Genomic DNA, 19,776 nt, shown 5'->3' with positions numbered 1-19,776 from the left:
AGAGACACACCCTGAACCTCATTATTCCTTGACTCTGAGCGGGCACTATCAATCAACCAGCAGAGTCATAATTGCATCAGTCATGAGGAGTTCCTGCTCCGGCTCCCACCCTGTATGAACAACAGCCAATCGTTGTTCAGGTAACTGCCCAGCCTGCCGGATGGCAGAGCCAAGTTTCAAACCGACGAGTTCGCTGCGCCACCTGAGCGGCTTTACTTATTTTTCTAACTTCTCTTTTCTGGTCGGATTCACACTAGATGTGGCACCACCCAGAAACACTGGTTAAAGAAATACACCCTGGAAAGTTTAAAATAAGTACCCATTCAATCATTCTCACACCTATGAGCAATTTAATTTAACTTCCATGTGGTCACCAAAATGACACGGACTGAACTTTCTCAGATGTGCCTGAGTCCCACCCTACTGCGTATTTTAACAGAATTAATCTATATACACCACATTAGCAATGCATGTAAAATGTAATGAATAAATGAATGAATGAATCCCTTTATTGTCATTGTATATAAAATGTAACAACATTTTTCAGTGCAACTCCTTGGAAACAAGAACATATATTGTTGCATACACATACAATAGCTTGCTGCTCCCTATCAACCTAACTAATACAATTTGCCAGATTCACTTGATTAGTTTTATTGTCTGGGTGCTTCTTGTACAGTTTTCCTTATATGTTAAGCATAGCCTTTTCCTAATTCAACATTTTATGTGATTTGTCACCCCGGTCACTATTACACCAGGGCCATTCAATGGGTAGCCTGTAGGCCAAACTCTAGCCTGCCTCCATGCATCATGCATTCTGCCAGATTGCATACACATACAACAATTTAGTCCTTAAAATATTGTAGCGTCACTGCTAGGGGGCCGCCACGGGCTTTACCCAGAAGCCCTTGTGGCCATGCTGTCCGTGCTCAGGACAGGGCTGGATAGGCAGCTTTTGTGTTTGTCTATTGTATGAATGTCTATGTGTATGAATGAGTGTCTGTCCCAAATCACTGAGTGAACTGCCAAGGGCAGCTTACTCGCGGCCCCGACGCTTTCCTTCCTACTCGCCGGCGCCACAATATTAAGAGGATCTAAAAGTATGTAGAAAAGTACATTAAATACCTTAAGTGTATAAAAAAAAGTGTATATGTGCTATGGGTTTGACATTATATACAGTAGAGGTATTGCACAAGTACAGAATAACAGTATTAATCCATGACGTGAGAAAATGTCCTGACAACCTTTTATACCAGGACCATAGAAATTATACTGACTCAGTGCATCTCAGTGTGGTGTAGAATCTGTTCTGTCTAGGACCGCAAAGCCATCCAGAGAGTGGTGCATCTAGCTGAGTGCATCTCAAGGACCTCTCTCCTCTCTTGGTACGACATTTACATCAAAGAATGCAGCAGCAGAGCTATTAAAATGATCAAGAACCCCACTCATCCCGGTAACTGCAATCAACCAAGTGCTTTCACAGAATGATGACCCAAACTGAGAGGTATATGGAGATCTTCTTCCTTTAGGCTATCAAACTTCTTCAAACACCATTAACCTGATAAATCACTGTTTTTAGTAGAAATGCTATTTCTACATAGCAAAAAATTGACTTGAAAGTGCAGTAGAGTAATGAAAACAAAACAAACCCAACAATTAGGACATGCATCCCACTCATTCTGAGTAATCGAAGCATTGATTGAAAGGGGGTTGTTCAAAATAATAGCAGTGAGGAGTTCAATTGGTGAAACGTGTTTTTTTGAGGCAAAACCCAAAATTGCAGAAGAACTGTGGAATGTAGTCTAATCATCCTGGACTGGAATACCAGTTCAGAGGTGCCAGAAGTTGGTCGACTCCATGCAACACAGATCTCGGAAACAATTGTTCTGCCACTAAATATTAGTTCAGTAATTTAAAGTAAAGTGAAACCTCAAACATTTTTTCATGTTATAGATACATTTTTTGAGTTTTTAAAGAAAAATTCTGGCTATTATTAAATACTGCTATTATTTTGAACAGCCTAATATTAATTTTTCTTAATTTTCTGTAAAGGATTGACACAAACTGACTACATTTTGTTAATGTTTTGAATTAGAATTGAAAGTGTAGTATTTTCAGTGCATTTGCATTTATGGAAATAAAAGTTATTATAATGATTTTGTGCTTTATTCGCTTTTTTAAAATCACTGCTATTTTTTTGAACACCACTGTATAAAGCACTGATAGGGCATTACTGATTTGGCTCTTGTGGTGCCACTAAGATACTTAGTGGGTATTTAAATTTAAATTGTTTAAAACCTTGAATAAACACTCCATGGCTAAAAGTACTTGAACAGTCTCTATAATTATGGTCAGGTGTTTCAGTCACACCCAGTGCTAACAGGTTCATAAAACCAGTACTATAAAACAAAAGACATGGTGAAGCAAGGTCCAAGAAGACATGGTTTGATGAGCTTGGTGTGGAGGAACTTAATGCCAAGTTCACACTATACGACTTTCCAAGTCGTCAGGTCGCTGTACAGTTCACACTACACAACTGGATCTCTTGTAATCGGGAGTCTTTCTAGTCGGTGTGTATTTCACACTACACGACTGATCGGCGATAGGGGATTTCACACTACACGATCTATCACCAACCGGAATCGCAGGCGAGCTTCTCTGGTCTCCCAAACTACGTTTTGTCATGAAAACAAACACGAGAAGTGACGAAATGTTTAATGATACCCCATCCAAAAATGCACGTCAACAAGTAGCGAGCGATCAAAGTTTGTGAGGTAATATGCAACGTAAAATCAAAGAGGAAAAATAAATGAATCTGAGTGGATTTGGCTACGTGAACAGCATGGATTGTTTTATAGTGAGTTGGAGGTTAATAAATATTTTTTTGCAATGCAACGTTGGTGTTATGTTTTGTAGAGAACAATGAGGTCAGAAATACTGTAAAGCTTGTGTGTGTACCGATGTATTCTGATATAAACTATATTAAGCCCATCCCACCATTTTACAACTCCTCCACTGCGTTTTTCCTTCACACTGTATCTTGCGTTCTCACTGGCTGTTCGACATAGCACTCACTGCCAGTCGGGCAACTCGATTCAGATATCTGACACTCTAAAAATCTCTCTTCGGTCGCTCGGCGAGCCGCTTGGATCGAGTTGTTGAGTAGTTCACACATAGCGATTGAGACCCGAGTTTCGATCGCCGAGTGAATTTTGCTCCAGAGCCGGCAAATCTAGCTCTGACCAGAGCGAAAATCAGGGCAAAAATCGTGTAGTGTGAACTAGGCTTAAGTGGCCTGCACAGAGGCCTGACCTTAATTGTGAGTCAGTCTTTGTTGCCTAACAGTGTCTGTCCTCATTAATTCTACTGGACACACAGCAAATATTGTAAAGAACATTCACCAAAAGTAAATGATGTCATAGCCTGATGGACAATATATCAACTTGGGATGCTTATGTACAAACTCACTACATGAACAAAGTCATGTGGACCCATTACCATGAGCACGGTGGACATCACATTTGAAAACCCTGGGCATTACACCATATGGAGTCTCTCTCTAACATTTTGGAGTGTCTCTGGTTATTTGTAACACTTAAATGGTGTTCCAATTCATCCCAATTTGTTTTGCCAGAGTTAGAGTCAGGAGTCTGGGCAGGCCACTGGAGTTCCATTGGTGTTCCTGTAGTGTAGCATGGCTACTGCAAATCCGGAACCTTTTGTGCCACTTACTTTATACCCACCCCCTCGCACCAAACCCCCACTGATTAGAAAAAAGCCTGAATGCATGAGAGAAACTGCAAGCAACAAAAGGACAGAGAGCAACTCAGAAGAGTGCTGGGAAAAGCATTAGCAAAATCATGTTTCACTGGAATTATTGAATGCATTTCCGACCTTGACAGGTTCTCTGACCAGTGGACATCTATTGATGTTAGATGTTTTTACTGACCCTAAAATTGACTGAAGCATAAGATAATGTGAGTATACAAAGTTTTACACTGTAGTTAAGCTGTATATCACAAGCAATGTTAATATTAACTCTGCTTTGATCTATATCAGGATTATTGTTACCGTAGGTGACTTTTTATATACTCATAACAGTTTTATTGTCCAGACTAACTTGGAAAAACAGAAATGCTAAAGTTTTATCATGAAAGTACTGTAGTTAGACTTGTTAATGTCACTGCTCAAACTAACTTTTCCAACACTGTACTTCTCACCCAATGGGGAAACATATTACGTAAGGAGTTAAATGAATGGCTAAAGCCAGAAACACAGCCTCTCTTGTGCTGTACAGAATACTTAAGTAAGGGGTTGAGTTTTAAATGGCTGCAAACCTTTAATTATTAACTGACTAAATTGCAGGTGGTACACAGTACATTATAACATCGTTCAGTGTCTCTAAATCCATTTGAAACAACGGTCGCTGCAGACATGGATGGCAAACCTGAGAAACTCTGTCTTAAGGCCGAGGTGGGACTGGTGGGGGGCCTGTCCCTCATCGCGGGGGTCATGATCGGCTCCGGGATTTTTATGTCCCCTCAGACAGTCCTGATGAACATTGGAAGTCCCGGTGCCAGCCTCCTGATCTGGGCCTGTTCTGGAGTGTTGTCAATGCTAGCATCGCTGAGCTACAGCGAACTGGGTACATTGATACAAGAGTCCGGAGGAGAATACATCTACATACTGCGCACTTCAGGCAAGCTAATGGCTTTCGTTTTTGTCTTTAGTTCAGTCGTAGTTGTGAGGCCGGCCAGCATGACCGGAGTAGCGCTCAGCTTTGCCCAGAATGCTGTTGCACCCTTCTACGAGGACTGTATGCCCCCTGACATAGTGGTGAAGTGTGTAGCTGCCGTTGGTATTTTGCTCCTGGCCCTTATAAACTGCCTGAGTGTGCGCTTTGCGATGGCTGTTAACATATTCCTGTTGGCAGCTAAATCCATCGCACTGCTGGTTATTTCCATTGGCGGTGTGGTGATGCTCATTCAAGGAAACACTGCCAACTTTCAAAATGCATTCGAAGGGACTAACTATAGCATCAGTGTAATAGGATTGGCTTTCTATCAGTGCTTGTGGTCCTACGATGGCTGGAACAACCTTAACTCTGTGACTGAGGAGCTCAAGCGTCCTGAGGTGATTATAATCTCGCTGCAACATGTGCTGATACAGAATCTCATCAAACACACACACACACACACACATATACAGGTGATTTTATCATTCATCACCCTTTATGCATGGTCACTGTACCATGCTTTACAATCTTTTGTTTACAGTTAAGGCGTTTTGCAGATGCTTTTTATCTAAAGTGATTTACAATTGTGACATACAATGCAAGGGCCTTTTATTAAATTAAGAGCCTTGCTCAGGGGCCCAGTGGAGGCAACTTGAACCAACATTCTTCTGATTACTAATCAAGAGCCTTAACCACTACACCACCACTACCCTTTTGTACTGCCTTTCTACAAATACAGCTTCTTAGCTGGCTTACAATTTCATTCATTCATGTCTGTTTGGCCCTGCTGTACCCGATTCAGGGTCACAGTGGGTAGAATTCACTGGGCGATATTTAGAAACTACCCTGAACATGTTGCCATCTTAGGGCAAACACACACACACACATACCTAGAGCAATTTAGTATCTCTAATTGACCTGACTGCATGACTTGGACTGTGGGAGGAAACCGGAGAACCCAAAGTAAACCCACACAGACGCGGGAAGAACATGCAAACCCACACAGAAAGAACCCAGTTTGAATCAAAACCAGGACCATCTTGCTGTGATGCGACAGTGCTTCCCACTGAGCCACCCGCAGCATTAACTTTAGGATAACCTTCATTTTTTTCCACTGTGGATTTTGAACCTTCGACTTTCTTTAACCAGTTACACTGTTTCCTAGCTTCTTCACTGGAGACCCCTAGCAAACGTTAGACTGTAATTCTTTCTGTTAACTACAAATCCATTACAACCCAGAGCGTCCTACATTTCAGTTTCTTACATTTCTTATAAATGTTTGAACATTATAGGTACAGTTTAGTAAGCTATTGCACATTGATATTCTGTTTATACATAACTACAATTACATATGTCAATGTGTCAGTGTGTTAGCTAAGCCATTGTCAGCTATTTATTTGTCAGATTGTTTTTTTAACATTCTGCACAGTTATTCGCATCCCTGTTATTCTTACATTTACATTTTCATGGAAATTAAGCTTTTTTTAAATAGACTTGTCTGACCACAGCACAGGTTTCCAGTGTCAGTTGGTCCATAAGAGATGAACCATGTACCATGACGAACCAAGAGCCATCCAAGTTAAACCTGAAGCGGGAGGTCGGGCTAACCAGCGCCGTATCTCTGATCGCTGGTATTATGATAGGTTCGGGTATCTTTAAGTAATTTGGGAAGCCCTGGAGCGAGTCTGATCATCTGGGCTGTGTATGGACTACTGGCAATGTGTGCCGCATTATGCTCTTTAGAGTTCGGTCCTAATCAGGGTCCTAATCAGGGTCAGAGAACTCTGGGGTTTCTGAAAAAAATTATATAGCTATACAGCAAAGATATACCCTCACCTGGAGTGCCCAGGTGGTGCAGCAGGATATTCCACTAGCACACCAGTGCCGAGATTCTGAACTTCTCGGTCCGAAACTCGGCGTTGCCACCGGTCGGCTGGGCACCATCTAGCGGCCATAATTGGCAGTGCCTGCAGCAGACACGTTTCTGCTAGGGGGGGAAGAGCGGACTATGTAGGTGGGGTCTTCAAACACTGTGTAAGGACCCTGATTATCAGATAGGGAGTGCAGAGTGCATAGGTGAAAAGGGTTCCGCTGAGGGCTCTGCACGAGTCGGAGGAGGCGTGAGCAGCATTATACCCTCCTCGACTGAAATCAGGGATCCCCCAGCAGCGGAAGACAAATTGACTGCACTAATTTGGGAGAAAATGCATAAATAAAATAGAAAAGAAAATGTAAAAAATAATACAGTCACCTGTTACTAATTCACCTGCCTATTGTGGAATGTTTCAAAACATAAAATTCTATACTCTTTTAATTCTTTTTTTTTTGCCAATTGCAGCTTTTTTTTGGTGTTGCAGGCATCAAATTCAAAATAATTGTGTATTTACAAATTACCATCAAGTTGGTCAACCAACTTATTCTAAACAGGGGTGTTTGGGGGCAATGCTGGAACCTATCCCAGCTCACAATGGGCGCAAGGCACACAGAAACACACTAGACACACTAGGTTAAACAGACTGGCCAATGTAGTTTGCAGTTTATTCAAAATGTGTTTACTGTCATAACTTTATAAGACTAAATGCAAAAGTCTAGATTATTTAAAAGGGTTAACAAATCTCTTTCTCCAAACATGTTGTAAAACAACTCTAAGACTTTTGCATTGTGTAATCCAAGCTGCCATAAATGTTAATATGTAATCAGAAACACCTTGCCCTTAGTATCTTATTACCTATGCTTTGTTTCTTTTATTTCGCTGGCCAGTTTGTTAAGCTTATTCTTGCCTCACACCTCTGTACCATGACGAACCAAGAGCCATCCAAGTTAAACCTGAAGCGGGAGGTCGGGCTAACCAGCGCCGTATCTCTGATCGCTGGTATTATGATAGGTTCGGGTATCTTTATGTCACCACAGTTTGTGATAAGTAATTTGGGAAGCCCTGGAGCGAGTCTGATCATCTGGGCTGTGTGTGGACTACTGGCAATGTGTGCTGCATTATGCTATCTAGAGCTCGGTACTATCTACAAAGAGTCGGGGGCTGAATATATCTACCTGCTGAGGATTTATGGACCTTTACCTGCATTTCTTGTAGCATACACCTACATTATCGTGATGAAACCATCAAGTTTAGCCGCTACGTCTTTGAGTTTAGCCCAGTACGCTGTGGCTCCTTTTTACTCAGGCTGCGCGCCACCAACGTTGGTGGTGAAGAGTATAGCCGTACTCTGTATTTTGCTGCTGTCTACAGCTAACATGACGAATGTTCGTTTCACCATGGCCATTCAGGTGGTCTTCCTGGTGGCAAAAGTAATAGCTCTGATAGTGATCGTAATTGGGGGAATAGTAAAAATCGCCCAAAATGGTTTTGAAATTCTTGGGGATACGGACCTTGCCTTTAAGGACACCAAGTTGGGGCTCAACTTTATTGGAATGGCTCTATATCAGGGTCTCTGGGCTTACTCAGGATGGGGCAGTTTGAATGTTGTGATAGAGGAGGTGAAAAAGCCACTGGTAAGAGATGTGTTGATGTGTCGAATATGTGAGTGTTTTTTGTAAGATTTGTTAACATCAGGTACCAACAGCAATTCATTTTTTCACAATTTTTGTAAGGTAAATTTACCCAGAGCAATACTGATTGCCATCCCGGTGGTAACGATCCTCTACCTGCTGGTTAATGTCAGTTATCTGGCTGTCATGACTCCACGAGAGATGATACTGTCCAATGCTGTAGCTGTTACATGGGGGTAAGTGTACATGCACACAATAAATGCACACATAGAGCATCGAATTTGTAGTTGCAATCAAATTGGCCACGCAGTCCAAGTTGTCTATCTTAAAAAGCTTAATTATTTACAAACTCATCATTGTTATTTGTCCAGTCTTTAATTCATTTGTTCATACTTCACAACCAAGAGGTCTGAGATATTCAAAATGCCAGTAAAGAAATCACATTGTATGTGCGATTCCAATGACTGATTGAGGACACAGATTAGTTACTTTTAATTAAATCAACTTTTTACCAATCCAATTTCTTGAAAAGTTGGGACATTGTGTGCTTTTGTCAGTTAAATAAGGTTCATGAGAATGAACAAATCACAGATTCTTGTTTTTGTTTTGTTATTGTAAAATGTATAAATATATATATAACACTAATGTGATAATGACATAGTGTGTGTCAGCCCCGGTTCTGGACTGCTTTGCTTGGGGGGGCAGTAAAACATAATGGGTGGACATGTTGTTATTATCATATTTTTAAAGCCAGAACTTTATTCAGGACTTGATTTGTAGAGGAATGCTGACAGCAGAGCTAATGATACTGGTTTAAATTGAAATATGAGGTAAATAAATAAACTGGTGGTGTCTGACTTGACATGGAGGATCCCTTAGATATGACACAGGCAAGTTTGGTTGATTTTTTTGAAATCAGAAAACAATGCATTACAGGTTTTCCTACAATGTATGTTTATTAAATGCAAAATTCACACAAAAAAACATACAGAAAAGTATCAAGTAAAGTTAAGTCCGAGAGATTAGCTGCTACTAACTACCAGCTAACTGCTAATAAAATAATGGAGACTTCTGACACCTACAGACACCTACCTATTTTTGTCATGACACACTGATGTTTTTAGTAATTACACAGTGACAGAGTAACTAATGGGCACTAACCATTGTGTTGGTGGTGAGAACAGGAACAAAGTGCTGGGAAGCTGGGGCTGGGTGATGTCTCTTGCTGCAGCATTGTCTTCCTTTGGATCTCTGAATGGATCATTCTTCAGCGGAGGACGGGTCTGCTTTGTGGCTGCAAGAGAGGGACACATGGTGAGAAAAAATTTTAACTACTGAGAAATTTTCTTTTACATAATAAATATCTACAGTTACAGCAGTAACTATATTGCCCCCGATAAACCCAGTGTTCATTTAAAGAATGTAATTTTCTCTTTTAATTTGTCATAATATATGTATTTTTAAGCACATGTAGTTTTTGTAATGAGGAGAGGCGTAGGACCCAAAGATGCGGAGTAACAAATGTATTTTATTAACAATAAATAATACATACAGAACAAAAGGAAAAACAGAAACAGAAAACAATTCGGGGAATCCCGAATGACGCCGCTGGCAACTGAAAAGGAAACACAAGAACAGAAATGGAAAAGCAACCGACGCGAGGCGCGAACCCGAGTCACTCACTCGCAGTGCTGTAGACCGCCCCGCTACGCTACGGCTACGAAAAGATGGATAAATGGAAATAATCCGTTACAAAAGCAAAACTTAACAAGAGAGATAATACGATAGTATTAAATCGGTTGTGTCACCAGCTTTAAGCGACTGGGAAGAAACCAATGCTGGGGCTAGGAAAAGGGTTCAGCGGTTAAAGTACTGAACTAGTAATCGACAAGGTGCTGGTTCAAGGCCCACCACTGTCAGGTTACCACTGCTGAGCCCTCAAGAGGAGCCCTTAACCCTCAACTGCTTAGATGATTTACTGTTACAGTTCTGTAAGTCGCTTTGGATAAAAGTGTCTGCTAAATGCAGCTATGTGTATAAACTTTTCTCATTTTGTGTATTTTTTTAGCCGAGCATCCTAGCCATGGCTCATGTGCGGCGTCTCACTCCTGCTCCAGCTCTTATCTTTACCACCATTATCTCCCTCATTGTGCTTATACCTGGAGATTTCCAGGGCATCATTAACTTTTTCAGGTAATAACATGCTTAGCATTACAAGCTTAATACACTTAAAATCCAGGTAAAATTCACACTTACTTTAAATTCATGAAACGGTAGCTACTCATTACACAAGATTCATCAGTTCACAAGTTTAATGTCAAACACAGTCATGGACAATTTTATATCGCCAATTCACCTCACTTGCATGTGTTTGGATTGTGGGAGGAAACCGGAGCTAGGGAGGAAACCCACACAGACATGGGGAGAACTCCACACAGAAAGGACCTGGACCGCCCCACCTGGGGATCAAACTTAAATTTATGTAAGGGCTAAAATAATGTAATATACAGTATACATGAATGGATACCATTTTGTAAGCAAAGTTTCGTATTGCTTTTGAAAGGTCTGATATTTATAACCACAATATTCTCTTTACATCACATTTTACAGGCTTAACTACTCTATAAGGCTAAAATATGTGAACACCCCTCGTAATTACTGAAGTGTTTTATCTACACCCACTGCTATCAGGTGTACAAAAGCTGTGCATGTATGGAGGTCTATAAAGATATTTTTGAGAAGTTTGTTGTGGAGAACTTCAGTGGCCTGTACAAAGTCCTGATCATACCGCTTTGGGGTAAACTGGAATGTCTAGTACTTCATACATGATCTAATGACAAACAGCCATAAATTCACACAAAAACACTCCAAAATCATGTGGAAAGCTTTCCAAATAAGAGAACGCTGTAGCTGTTGCTATCCTTCCTATAGCTACAGCAATAGTGCAATATATTCATGTCAATGCTTTTGAAATTAAAAGTCCTAAAAGGGTGGCAAGGTGTACCTCACAGGAAGAAGATCCTGGGTTCGATCTCCAGGAGGGGCGGTCCTTTCTGTGTGGAGTTTGCATGTTCTCCCGTGTCTGTGTGGGTTTCTTCCTGGAGCTCCGGTTTCCTCCCACAATTCAGAGACATGGTAGTGAGGTGAATTGGAGATATTGAAGATGTTTCTGTCATGAATGTAACCAAAGTTAAAGTAAATAAATAAATACAAGTCTAAAAGGTTCATGTGCACGTGGTAAAAGGATACATCCACATACTTTAGGCCACTGATGTATAAACAGACAATATTATTGCTGTCTGGCAAACAAAACTTTATAACCACTGTGATAGAACACAGTATAGATAAGATTAGTATAGATAGTGTAGTATATAAAAAAAATACCAATTTCTGATAAGAAACTTAAAATCAGATTAGAGCTGTTGGTTGGTTAGAAGAGAATGCGGTACTATCAATCATTTGATTGAGTGATCATGTGACAGCAGTACAAATATGTTTTTTTATGTAAAATCGTTTAGGCTATGGTGGCTCAGTGGGTAGCTCTGTCGCCTCACAGCAAGAAGGTCCTGGGTTTGATCCCCAGGTGGGGCGGTCTGGGTCCTTTCTGTGCGGAGTTTACTTGTTCTCCCCGTGTTCTCCGGGAGCTCTGGTTTCCTACCACAGTCCAAAGACATGCAGTTAGGTTAATTGGAGACACTGAATTGCCCTATAGGTGAAGGTGTGTGTATGTGTGTCTGCACTGCGATGGACTGGCGTCCAGAGTTTTACTGTGTGCCTTGCACCCACTGAAAAGCTGGGATAGGCTCCAGCACAACCGCGACCCTAATTGGATAAGCGGTTAAGAAAGTGAGTGAGTGTTTTGGCTATGCATGAGACGAGCTATTTTATTGTCCTTAATTATTCAACCATAATTTTTGTAATTCTACTTCTTTTACCCTTCAGTTTTACATCCTGGCTGTTTTATGGGATTACGATATCAGGGCTACTTTATCTGAAAATCAAATTCCCTGATCTTCCTCGTCCATACAAGGTAAGAGCTTACCAATCTAAAAAATACAGTGTATAATTATTATTAAAATATCTAGGTTAAATTAGATTAAATGTTTTGATCCTCTCATATATTTGATATTATGTTCAAGGTATTTCAAGCTTGTATTTTCCTAAGGCAGGTTATGGTGGCTTTTAATGGCAAATTTGAATGGTGGTCCTCAAGATATTCTATGTAACTTCTATGGATGTAACGATGCACCACAAGACAGTTAATAACCGATTCAAAATTCCACAATTCAAATAGATTTGGATTTGTAAAATAAATCAATATTCACTTTAAACAGCAGAGGGCACTGGCGCTATTCACCTCGCCTGGTTGATGTCACTGGCGCTATATGCCTGGTTGCCAGATTCGGGTGTTTTCAGCCAAATTGGGCTTAATTCAAAATAGTTTTGCATAGTTTGTACCTACAGTACCTCAGAAATAAAAGGGTGTTCATTATTTAGATAAATACAAATAAATCACAAATACAGTATTTTATATTTATTTTATATAAGAGAAATAATAAAAGGAAACTTTGTCATAATTTGTCCTCAATTTCAGTTTAAAAAATCTGGAAAAAATCGTATCGTGAACCCAGTATCGTGAATCGCATCGCATCGTGGGTATTGTTACATCCCTAGTAATTTCTTTTTTTCAATCTACTCATGCAATGTTTTCTGTGCCACTGGCTTCCACAAAACTACAAAGCATAATATAGTCACTGGCAAGTGTAAAAGCTGGCAAGGAGTTATTAACATCTACGTTTTGAGTGGTTTTTGGATTAAACACCCAGATATATTTTCTTCCAGCATATCGCAAAGAATTTGGCCGAAGACCATTGGGTGCAATTAAATGACCCTTATTAATATGGACAAAGACAATAAACAACCATAGTCAATCATGAACATTAAAAATAAATGACACAAAGGAAAATGATCTAATAGTCTAAAGTTGCTGAATGTCTTGTTTTGTCTCAGCTTTCAGAATCTAATGGAAGAACTCAGATCTGTATTTTGGGGGCAGAAAGTATACATTTGATACTGGAAAAACTAAAACTGTACTATTAGAAGATCATAACATGATGAGAAAATTGCAAAGAAGACATGTATTTCTGTACCTCATGTTCATACTGTTGTTCTACAATCCTTTCAGGTTCCCATTTTCATTCCCATCCTGGTGCTGCTGGCTTCTGTGTTCCTGGTTCTTGCACCCATCATTGACAATCCTCAGATGGAGTACCTGTATGTGTCCCTCTTCATCCTCAGTGGAGTTTTTATTTATATTCCCTTTATTCACTATAAAGTGTGTCCACGTCTGCTTGATAAACTCACTGTGTTTCTGCAACTGTTCCTGGAGGTGGCGCCAGCAGAAAAGAATTTATAAGACACCAGAGCTGCTCGGAGACCTCACGCTGTTAAAACTTAAAGCTGCTTGTATAAATGGATTTCTCATTTATTATCACTGTAACATTAAAATAATGATTAGCATTTAAAATACAGTAGTACCTTGAAGCTCAACGTCAATTGGTTCTGGGAGTGCCGTTGAGTTTTAAGGTATTTTTTCCCATAAGGATGTATGGGAAACCTGTTAAATGTGTTCCATGGTCCTGTGGAACTGCATATATATTTTAGGCTTCTGTAAAATAATAGGTTTGTTTTTGACACTTATACAATGAAAATAACATGATTATTATATAAAAAACACTGAAATACAATTGAAAAACAGTTAAAAATCAATAAAAAAATACAAGAATTCTTATTGTTTCCTTATGCTTCTTAATCATGGAGGTGCAGCAAAAGCGTTTTAGACTCTCTCACTCTCTAAAAAAAAGCTGATTTTTACATTTTTTCAGAATGCCGAGCTGTAACACAAGTTTAAAAGTGAAACAGGAGAAAGTGCACTGGCGCTATTCACCTCGCCTGGTTGACGCCACTGGCGCTATACGCCTGGTTGCCAGATTCCGGGTTTTTCAGCCAAATTGGGCTTAATTCAAAATTGTTTTGCATAGTTTGTACCTACCTCAGAAATAAAAGGCATTCATTATTTAGTTAAATAAAAGATAAAATCAAATACAGTATTTTTTTTTTTAAGAGAAATAATAAAAGGAAACTTTGTCATAATTTGTCCTCAATTTCAGTTTAAAAAATCTGGAAAAAATCGTATCGTGAACCCAGTATCGTGAATCGCATCACATCGTGGGTAGTGTGTATTGTTACATGCCTAGTAATTTCTTTTTTCAATCTACTCATGCAATGTTTTCTGTGCCACTGGCTTCCACAAAACTCCAAAGCATAATATAGTCACTGGCAAGTGTAAAAGCTGGCAAGGTGTTATTAACATTTAAATTTTGAGTGGTTCTTGGATTACATCTAAACACCCAGATATATTTTCTTCCAGCATATCGCAAAAGATTTGGCCGAAGACCATTGGGTGCAATTAAATGATCCTTATTAATATGGACAGAGAAAATAAACAGCCATAGTCAATCACAAGTTTAAAAGTGAAACAGGAGAAAAATCCAGCAAAACACAGATACATGTGGAGTGGATTTGTTGGTTATTCCACACAAACGCAGAATCGTTTCATATGCACACTTTTATGACGTTTTACTGAACTGCTCAAGCCAATTTTCAAAGTTAATTTGAATTTAAATAAATATTTAAAAAAGGACGTTAAGTTTCAAAGATTTTGAGTTAAGCCACTCAGGTGGCGCAGCGGTAAAAAGACATGCTGCAACCGGAGCTGGATTCTGAGTACATCGTTTCGAATCCAGATCTGCCTCCCCGGTTCGAGGCTGGGCGGCTGTATGAGCAACGATTGGCCGGTTGCTCAGTTGGGGGGTGGAACAAAGAACCGGATGTGGGTCTCTCTCTGTCAGAATGCGATTACGACCTCTGCCGGCTGATAAGAGGCGCCTGCACAAGAGATGAGGAAAGAGTGCCCTTAGGGTGTGTCTCTCCGCATGCAACGCTAGGTGGCGCCAAACTCATCAATGTGCAGGTGGCAAAAATGCATCCGGCTGCTGCTCATGTTTCGGAGGGGATATGGGTTAGCTTCGATCTCCTCTGTCAGGGCAGGGTTCGGCATAGACAGAGGAAGCACAATGCAAATTGAACGATTGGATGCGCTAAAGGGGGAGAAAAGGGGAAAAAATTAAAAAGAAAAAAAAAAAATTTTGAGTTTAGGGGACGTTCAAGTGAAGTGAATTGAAGACACTAAATTGTCCATGACTGTATTTGATATAACCTTGTGAACTGTGATGAGTGACTACCGTTTCCTATCATGAATGTAACCAAAGTGTAAAACATGACGTTAAAATCCTAAAAAACAAACAAACAAACACTCAATAAAACACTAAATTATTACCAGTAAGTCATAGCATCAAGCAGTTTCCCATTTCATTTTCATTTTATACCACCACTTTATCCTGGTCAGGGTCACGCTGGGATCGGTTTTCCCAGAATCACTGAGCAGTATCTCCAATCCATTGCAGGGTCTCAGCTCTCTCACCCAGACGAAGCAAATTAGGCCTGTATGTAGAAGCCTGAGTGGCAATAGCAGTTCTGGGGTTTCAATCATTCATTTACAGTCTGTTTTACCACCGCTTTATCCTAGTCAGACACTAAACTGTCCATGTCAAACACAGTCATGGACAATTTTGTATCTCCAAATTACCTCACTTGTATGTCTTTGGACTGTGAGAGGAAACAGGAGCTCCCGGAGGAAAGCCACACAGACACGGGGAGAACATGCAAACTCCACACAGAAAGGACCTGGACCGCCCCACCTGGGGATCGAACCCAGGACCTTCTTGTTGTGAGGTGACAAGGCTACCCACTGAGCACTAAGTCCTGTCCATTAAAACACAACTTGCAGTTAAATGTAACAAATAGACAAGTCGAGTAAAATGGGTCAGCCAAAGGGTTAAAAATATTCTACTAAATACAGCAGGTTAATAAGCTATTTCTGTGAGAGTAAATAATTGAATTAATGTGTAATGCAGTTTTATTGACTATAATGCTTTCTTTAGGTTGTGTTCCTGATTTGTGACAAGTGTTTTAGGCTCTGGACCCACTATGACCCCGAACCAGTAAAATTGCTCAGTGCCAGTATAAGGGACTCAATAAAAATGTTGCCATGGGCCTCCTTACACACTGGGCCCAGTAAGACTGCCCCATACACGCAACTGATTGTTATATCACTGTTTTAGACTCTTTCTCTGTTAGCTGCTTCTAGTTTATTTACTTCTGCCAACCAAATAGGCCTCCAACTGCACAAAAGACACATACTAGATATTTTATTTATTGAACTAATCATTCATGCTGGTTAGGGTCTCTCTGGGTATGATGCCACCCAAAAAACTAATCAAAGCGCAAGAACGCATACTAAGAAGCACACAGCTACATATTTACTTCAATTAGTGTATCCAATTAATCTTCCTTTTTTGAGGAGGGAAGATACCTGAACACACACTTAAACATTTACCACTTACACTTGTAGGGAACTTTGACTTGCCAGGTAAGGGGAAGATTTTTCAGACATTGACTGAAATTGAGGATCAAACCCAGGATCTCAGGAGCCATGCTGTCTTGTGGCCACCAATCAACACTGTGTTCGCAGAACTAATTACAGTGGACCCTTGAGTTACGAACGGTTTACCATACAAACATTTTGGGTTATGAACGATCTTTTTCAACTTAACGTATGAACAAATTTTGGAAACACGTGTCTCTCTCTCTCTCTCTCTCTCTCTCTCTCTCTCTATATATATATATATATATATATATATACAGTATATATATATATATATATATACATAAACACAGTGAGCGAACGTTTGGACAGCGGATGGTGTTTTTCCGGTGTTTTCTTTATATTTTGTAAAATTCAATATTAAAATGTCCCCAAAGAAGCTGTATTGTTGTTTATTGTTGTTTATTACAGTAATGTCTATTCTATAATTTAAGCGAAAATATACTTGTATTTATAACAAAAAAGAGCATTTAAAACATTAGAAAGGTTAGGTAAGGGGGGATTTGGGAGGTCTTTCACGGATTAATTCTATTTACATTATTTCTTATGGGAAAAATAGATTTAACTAACGAACATTTTGACTTAAGAACAGTCCTTTGGAACCAATTAAATTCGTAGGTCAAGGGTCTACTGTATTGTAATACTTACTATGTATTGTGAAAATACATCAAGCATTGCAATACTGTATGTATTGACATTTACATTTTCAGCATTTAGCAGACGCTTTTATCCAAAGCGACTTACACAATGAGCTGAACACGATGAGCAATTGAGGGTTAAGGGCCTTGCTCAGGGACCCAACAGTGGCAACTTGGTGGTGGCGGGGCTTGAACCGGCAACCTTCTGTTTACTAGTCCAGTACCTTAACCACTGAGCTATCACCATGTATGCATTCATTTTTTTAACCTGAATCAGTGGCGGTTCTAGCGGGGGCCAGTGCCCCTGTGACAACCAGCTTGCCCCCCTCTACAGCCCCCCTAGGAATACAGTATATGTAACTCACAGTGAATATGAAAAAGAAAAGGACTGAATAAATGACATTTAAGCAGAGCAAATGCCTTAAATGGTGATTTTTTTGTTGATCTGTTTACATCAAACTCAAGAAAATGTAGCCTGAAAACTGCATAAATAAAATGTTGAATTCTATTGAATATCGACTGTTTCCTCTTAATGCCTACAATGCACATTTGGACATAAAGTAATTGGCCCCTCTAACATAGCCTCTGGCCCCTGCCTGGCCCTCTCACCTCACATGGTCTAGAACCACCACTGACCTGAATACATGCAATAACACCCAAACAGACGATGGGAGAACATGCCAAACTCACAGACCGTGACCAGAATCAGTAGACACTCCCAGAATCTCATGAAACATGTTGCTATGCGGCACCCACTCTACCAATTGTGCCACCTGTTGTTGCCCACCAAGCCCGGAGTGGCTAATCGGGAGATTCGGGAGGATTCCCGATGGGCCGGCTCATGTCAGTCTCGAGTTTGGGCCGGTTGGATGGAAATTTTTTTTTTGACATTTATCTGTCACTTTGCGAAAATCACCACTGACTGTTGGTTTGCGCTATTCTGTTGTAAGTTTACTTTTACCGGCGCGGTAAAAGTAAACTTACAACAGAATAGCGCAAACCAACAGTCAGTGGTGATTTTCGCAAATCATCAGTCGGTGTTTTTTTTAGAACCCAATACACAGCATTAATCACAAATATCCAGTTTCAAGCTGAAAATAATAAACATAATTTGAAGTGTAATATATTAAATAGCCTAACTCATGAATGGAATGTTTTTGTTCCGACGTTACTGTACTGATGATCCATGACTACTGAAGGGACAGGTAGAGGATATTCTAACAGATTTATTTAAACTAAGATAGTTATTTGTAATGTAAAATATAACGTAGAGAATATACGTACATGATATATGTTAAATTGTTCAGACATTCAGAAAGATGTCAGCATGATAGCCTAATTTATTTTAACAAATGAAGACAAATAGCCTAAATCACTATCAATTTTACACCATCATAATATAGGCTAAAAAAAAAAAACTTCAAGCATGTTATGTTATTCAGCAAAATAAGCTAACCCTTAATGAATTTGTTTTTAGCCAGTCTGATCCTGCTGGTGAACCGAGTAGGCATGGAGAGGCCAGGACTACAGAGACAGGATAAAAATGAACTAAAAAAAACTATTTTATGTAACAAGTTGCACACAGAACAGATGTGATGGATAGATTCTAAATGATACCCAGTACCCAGATATTCAGAATGCTGAAAATGCATTAAAATCAGCCCAAATGGAATAGGTAAACAGGAACTCTTGGAGGTCTTAATGTTAATGGTTAATGTACACAGAGAAGGAAATTCTCATGTCTATAGACAATCACACCGTTATTAATAAAGTTGCAGAAACCAGTGCACTGCTTAGGAGGCTTCTGATGCTGTAGGTAGCCACTAAATATGCGTGTAGTGAAGCTACTTAAGAGTTTAGTGTAAACCTAACAATAGAGCACATCTCTGTGGGGAAGACAAATGCCATTTTAATTTCAAATTATCTTTATTTCAATTTACAGCTAGCTGCTGTTTTATTTATTCAAATTCCTCCTCCATGGAGAAAGTGGGCCGGGTTTGGGCATGAAACTCCCGGGCTGAAAAAGGGTCCCACTCCGGCCCTGTTGCCCACAAAAAAAATCTTTCTTAATACAGTCATACTGACCACTGCTGTGTGGAATCGACTTTATCAAATTCGAATCGGAGTCGACTCCTGATTCTCAGGATTGATTCACCCATGCCGGCTGAGAACAACGTGTTCGCTATTGGTAGCCTTTAGGTTCTCCGTGGTGAACGAGTAAGCCCCGCCTTTGTCCAGGCACAGCCAATCAGATGTCTGGATAAAACGCATGAGGTAATCGTGGAGCATTTCATTGGAGCGCTATATTAAGAAAGCAGCGAGGTCCTTTATAA

At 40.0% G+C, this 19,776-nt stretch overlaps 1 protein-coding gene across 1 annotated transcript; it reads left to right on the top strand.

Moving 5' to 3' along the window:
• Positions 1–4,428: 4,428 nt before the first annotated feature.
• Positions 4,429–14,028, top strand: zmp:0000001267 (b(0,+)-type amino acid transporter 1). The gene is made up of 6 exons (XM_063007670.1): positions 4,429–5,133; positions 8,342–8,475; positions 9,424–9,553; positions 10,308–10,432; positions 12,182–12,269; positions 13,425–14,028. Exons 1-6 carry the CDS (start codon positions 4,435–4,437, stop codon positions 13,653–13,655), a joined length of 1,407 nt encoding a protein of 468 aa, XP_062863740.1. The 5' UTR covers positions 4,429–4,434; the 3' UTR covers positions 13,656–14,028.
• Positions 14,029–19,776: the final 5,748 nt, after the last annotated feature.

This window comes from Trichomycterus rosablanca, chromosome 13 (genome assembly GCF_030014385.1).
Source record: "Trichomycterus rosablanca isolate fTriRos1 chromosome 13, fTriRos1.hap1, whole genome shotgun sequence".
Taxonomy (NCBI): domain Eukaryota; kingdom Metazoa; phylum Chordata; class Actinopteri; order Siluriformes; family Trichomycteridae; genus Trichomycterus; species Trichomycterus rosablanca.
The sequence above is the reverse complement of the archived record's forward strand: the minus strand, read 5'-3'. Positions and strand labels throughout refer to the sequence as shown.

Bases quoted from the DNA above. Each gene is read 5' to 3' on its own strand.
- zmp:0000001267 (XM_063007670.1), top strand. From the start codon at position 4,435: ATGGATGGCAAACCTGAGAAACTCTGTCTTAAGGCCGAGGTGGGACTG. The intron at 9,554-10,307 runs GTGAGAAAAAAT...GTATTTTTTTAG, and splicing joins CTGCAAGAGAGGGACACATG to CCGAGCATCCTAGCCATGGC. The intron at 12,270-13,424 runs GTAAGAGCTTAC...CAATCCTTTCAG, and splicing joins ATCTTCCTCGTCCATACAAG to GTTCCCATTTTCATTCCCAT.